Source organism: Juglans microcarpa x Juglans regia, chromosome 7D (genome assembly GCF_004785595.1).
Source record: "Juglans microcarpa x Juglans regia isolate MS1-56 chromosome 7D, Jm3101_v1.0, whole genome shotgun sequence".
In the NCBI taxonomy this organism is placed as follows: Eukaryota; Viridiplantae; Streptophyta; class Magnoliopsida; order Fagales; family Juglandaceae; genus Juglans; species Juglans microcarpa x Juglans regia.
In genome coordinates, this window is record NC_054606.1 from 1,374,830 (window position 1) to 1,380,017 (window position 5,188).

At 34.2% G+C, this 5,188-nt stretch overlaps 1 protein-coding gene across 1 annotated transcript; it reads left to right on the forward strand.

Moving 5' to 3' along the window:
- The first annotated feature begins 1,128 nt into the window (after positions 1 to 1,128).
- On the forward strand, positions 1,129 to 3,518 carry LOC121239828 (WAT1-related protein At5g07050-like). Its single transcript, XM_041137158.1, has 7 exons — positions 1,129 to 1,459; positions 1,586 to 1,648; positions 1,876 to 1,992; positions 2,108 to 2,354; positions 2,455 to 2,616; positions 2,716 to 2,867; positions 3,038 to 3,518. Exons 1-7 carry the CDS (start codon positions 1,257 to 1,259, stop codon positions 3,267 to 3,269), a joined length of 1,176 nt encoding a protein of 391 aa, XP_040993092.1. The 5' UTR covers positions 1,129 to 1,256; the 3' UTR covers positions 3,270 to 3,518.
- The last annotated feature ends 1,670 nt before the right edge of the window (positions 3,519 to 5,188 follow it).

Here is a 5,188-nt window from a genome sequence, read left to right on the forward strand (position 1 = left end):
TAGCTAGATTAATATAATATTATACGTTTGTTGAGTTAATAGCTCTTTTGTCCGACGTCTAGCTTATATAAAAAGTACGTAAAAAACAAAAGCTATACATACATAAATATATGCATACAACATATATACACGCTCTGAATTAAATTAAACTACAACATTAATTTTAAATTATAATATTGGTATGACACGATGACATCAAGTTGCGAGCTGGTTTTGATCAATGCGACACCCAAAGGATTTGTGCTTTAATGTAATCCGTAGATAAAGAATCGGAGGACTTTTCTTATAATAATTATGTAGGAGTTACCTAGCTAGAGATCGAGGTTTTCTCAAAATAAGCAGTAGATAAAAGTACACCTTGATAAAGGTGTCCAACGTACCAATCGTGCAAGCATGACAAGAATATTATTAGTGATATATACATGTATATGTCACTAATAATATTCTTGTCATCGCCCCTGATTGCATTAAGCTTGTAGGTACAACGTACGTTTTGGCACACTAAATTGTATATTGATGTTGACATGAATTTTTTTATTAAAAAAAAATAAATAAAAATTTTGAGAGAAGAAAATATATTCTGTCTCATGAAAATTAATTTTATCTTTAATTCATACCGTTTTATTAAATGGATATCTTACATGTCAATATCATTACGCGATTTGATGTACAAACTTACTTGTAAGAAAATTTTTCATATATATATATATATATATATATATATATAAGGCTTTCATCCCCATCCATAAAATAAATAAGTATGCCCATTTCTTATCTTTTATCAAGGAAAAAGTTAGTGAGTAGGTGGCACCTGATCTAACCATGATCGGCCCAAGAATATTGAAAAAATAAACTTTTATTTTCTCGAATATTCCAATATGCAACTTAAAATACATGAATTATATATATGGCTGCAGGCTCACCAATATTTTTCCTTTTAAACATGATGTTAATATGGGCGTACGTAATGTTTGCTGATACGACTCCCAATTACGATTGCGCGCCTAGTGATTAATTTTTCTCAGAGAATATAATTTCCTCGAAAGTATTGGCTTAGTGATCATGAGGTCGATGCATATACATTAGATATGAACAGTAGCTCCTCAAGACTGATATAAATATGTAAGCCACCCTATACATTTCTCTAGGGAGAAACATACTAGTCCTCTTTAATTAGGTGTTCTTCCTCTCTTCTCTTTCTGATCAGTAACTTCTTTTCATTCCTTGCCGAAGTTCCCATTTCGTTCACAAACAAAATGGAGAAGCTCAGAGGTTGCAGCAACTTCCTCGAAGCATCAAAACCCTACTTTGCAATGATATCATTACAATTCGGCTATGCCGGAATGAATATCATTAGTAAAGTTTCTCTCAGCAGAGGGATGAGCCACTATGTGCTAGTGGTTTATCGCCATGCCTTCGCAACCGCTGCCATTGCCCCCTTTGCTTTCATTTTTGAGAGGTTTGAGTCTTACCTTGCACACAATTAACCTTTTAGTTGTTCTTTTTTTTTTTTTTTCCCACTCTGTATGAAATATATATGCATCAAAATTCTGATATTAAAGGAATATAATTTGTATCCTTTCAGGAAAAAGCAGCCAAGGATAACATTTACGATTTTCATGCAGATATTTGTCCTGGCTCTTCTTGGGTTAGTTGCTAATTAACTTTCTCGGGACAATCATGTCATGATTATCTCACTCTCTGTTCTACTCTTTTGTTTGTTTTTTTTTTTTTTTTTCCCTTTTTGAGAAAGGTTCTTAATTTCAGTCCCTTAGGATTTTCTAGGCATATATGCGTAAGTTATAATGATTTTATTAATCCATGATTTTTTGGATTTATCTAAAGACTCTAAAGTTGGATTTTTCTTTTTAATAGTCCGGTGATTGATCAGAACTTCTATTATGCGGGGCTGAAATTTACGTCGCCAACTTTTTCATGCGCAATTAGCAACATGCTCCCTGCCATGACGTTTGTCATGGCTGTCATATTCAGGTATTCATCAAAAGCAACCAAAATCATCACAATTTTAATTAAATTCTTTGTTCCTTATAATTAGTTTGGCTAAAGTGCTCGCTGTTTATATGGTGCAATATTATTGAAAATTAAGGATGGAGAAGCTGAGCCCGAAGAAAGTAAGGTGCCAAGCAAAGATGGTGGGAACTGCAGTGACAGTGGCTGGTGCTATGTTAATGACTTTGTACAAGGGTCCCATAGTGCAGTTGCTGTGGTCGAAGCACATACATCCTCGCAAATCTTATGGGACTGATTCCGAAAACAGTGACAAGGACTTTCTCAAGGGCACCATCTTTCTCATCATAGCTACCCTTGCCTGGTCTGGTCTTTTTGTTTTGCAAGTAAGTGATGCAAAAAGTTCAGCGAAATAGAATGATCTGTTTCTTTTAGAGGCCGGAAATAATCTGTAACAAATGTTTTATGTGACTTTTTCATGATCAGACACAAGCGTTGAAGACATACAAGAATCATCAGCTGTCTCTTACATCATTGGTGTGCTTTGTGGGCACTCTTCAGGCCATTGCTGTCACCTTTGTTTTGGAACACAAACCCTCGGTTTGGAAAATTGGCTTTGACATGAACCTCCTTGCTGCCGCCTATGCTGTAAGAATTTTCTGATCATCTGCAATATCTTTTTGTCTGTACGAGTTTGTGTTTCTGTGAAGCATTCGTTGATCATATCTTTGGTTAATATCTGTACAGGGAATCGTGGGATCAAGCATTTCATACTATGTCCAAGGGTTAGTGATAAAGAAGAAAGGACCTGTATTTGCAACTGCTTTTAGCCCATTGATGATGATTATTGTAGCCGTTCTGGGCTCCTTCATCCTGGCAGAGAAGATTTTCCTTGGAGGGTAATTTAATTTCCCTTAACTTCTTGCATGTATATATGATTTACGCATGCATTATAGAATATTTCTCTCAAGTCATATATCATTTGAGTGTATAATTAAGTTTATAATATTAATCATATAATTAATTAGTAGTTCATAACTTAATAATTCAAACGTACTACGTGGTGCAGTGTGCTTGGTTCTGTCTTGATCGTTATAGGCCTTTACTCAGTCCTCTGGGGAAAGCACAAAGAAAGCACAGAGAATAAAGCTGAGGAGATACCGGATGCTATAAAGGTTGGTCAAGTTAATGGCAATGGATCAGTTTCAGCAATCGAAGATGTTGAAGCAGCTAATGAAATTCAATTGGGAAAAGGAGATCAAGAAACCAACAACAAACCTCTCTTCTGTTGCATGCATTAGCTGCATGCCGGTCCATTTGAACATCCCATGATCAAAGCCAGTACTACTTAAGAGACCAAAGCAAAAACCATAGGAACGTCGGATGGATGGGGATGGGCTTTTTTGTCTTTTCATCCCCCATTTTGTTATCCTCCTCCTCCTCATCCTTCTTTGTTTTTATTTTTCTAAAGTTATAATTAATATAATCGGAGTTTGGGGTGTTTTATGTAAGATATTATATTATGACAATAAACAAAGACTTCAAGGAAATGGAATTAAATATCATGAGAATCGATCCTAATTATAAAGATCAGAGTTTTATATATATATATATCTCATGGATTTCGGTACTGCCTGCCTGGGTGCATGTGGACTCATGTATGTACATTAATTATACGTCTCACTAGTCATGAATAACTTTTGGAATATTGCTATTTTTACTGCCTGCTGACATCTGATTCAGATTCCACTGATGATATATATTAATGGTGCTGTGATACATATTTATATTTATATATAATGCGCCAGATCGATCGATATTGATCGATGAATCTTATAAAAGATCATCTAGTGCACCATTTATATATTTTTGCATCTGATACCTGCTCGCCGGTGATTCCCTAGCTAGCTAGATCCTTAGTTCCGCATGCATCTCATGACAAACATCCCTTTATATATATATATAAAGCTTTATCGATCCGTACGTTAGGGTACAAAGGCAATTATATAACTTTCTTCATCATCGAGAAGCTGCGATAATATTAATGGCCTGTGGCTCTAGCTATAGCTAGCTAGGTCACTTAATTTTAAATATCATATATGTACATATATGATGAGGGTCTGGAGATTTGTTCTTGGCCCGGGAAAGTAAGATCAGTAGTACATGATGAGATAGATAGAATTAGCTGCTATATTCATGCACATGATCAGGGTACCATATCATGTATATTTGGATTTAAGTAATTAATTAGAACCCAAACCTCTATTAATTAAGTAGTCATAATAATTCATATTATATTGCAAATTTCTCATTACCAACTTGACCTTTAAATATTGATCACGAGTACTTGATTTAATTATACCCAATACAACTGATCGTGATCTTCACAATCCATGATCTAATACATACCCGATATAGAATTTAACATGCGCACGCACGCGCATGCACATATATATACGCATGATGTGATCATATATAAGTACTTTACAAACCCTAATTATTATAATCGACGAACCCTAATTATTACACACGAGTATATATGAACTTCATAACGAACTCCGATCTCTCTCAAATTAAACAAAGTACGTACCCCATTTCTGTTCCATATGGAATATTTTTTAGGTGGCCAATTATTTGCATTAGTTATAAGTTCCTTATGATCATCAGCTCTCTTTGAAGAATCTCATGATCATCAGCTCTCCATTTTGGTTAATTATACAAAATCATCGACCTTATTCTCTAATTTGCACAATCGGATTAATGAAAAACATCATTAACTTTTTAAATTTTTACACAAAACTGATCAGTTTTGGTTTCATATATACTTTAGAGATGATCAGATCGAACGTGATTCAATTCATATCAGCCATGCATTCTTTGGAATCTGGTACTGTAGTTTTAAGGTCGAAGCTAGCTGCCCGCCCCCACATTACTTTCGATGATCTCTCTTTTGATGCTATATCTAGCTATAAGTCCACTTATAATATATGTATATAATTAATTTGATCACTTAATTGTACAGTTATGTATAACCTGCCCCCATGCTGCAATATTAATAAGTTATCTTTGTTTTAGTGAATATTCCGTCGGATATAGATCGTATAACTAAGTGCGTATATATAGCGATAAATAAATGTACTTGATTATAATAAATAAATAAATAAAGTAAGATTAAAAAATTAATATATAGTCGTAAGCACATATATCTATATATTAATCT

Excerpts from the sequence above, each read along its gene's own strand:
- LOC121239828 (XM_041137158.1), top strand. The coding sequence starts at position 1,257 with ATGGAGAAGCTCAGAGGTTGCAGCAACTTCCTCGAAGCATCAAAACCC. Across the intron at positions 1,649-1,875 it reads TTTGTCCTGGCTCTTCTTGG|TCCGGTGATTGATCAGAACT; the intron begins GTTAGTTGCTAA and ends TCTTTTTAATAG. Across the intron at positions 1,993-2,107 it reads GTCATGGCTGTCATATTCAG|GATGGAGAAGCTGAGCCCGA; the intron begins GTATTCATCAAA and ends TTGAAAATTAAG.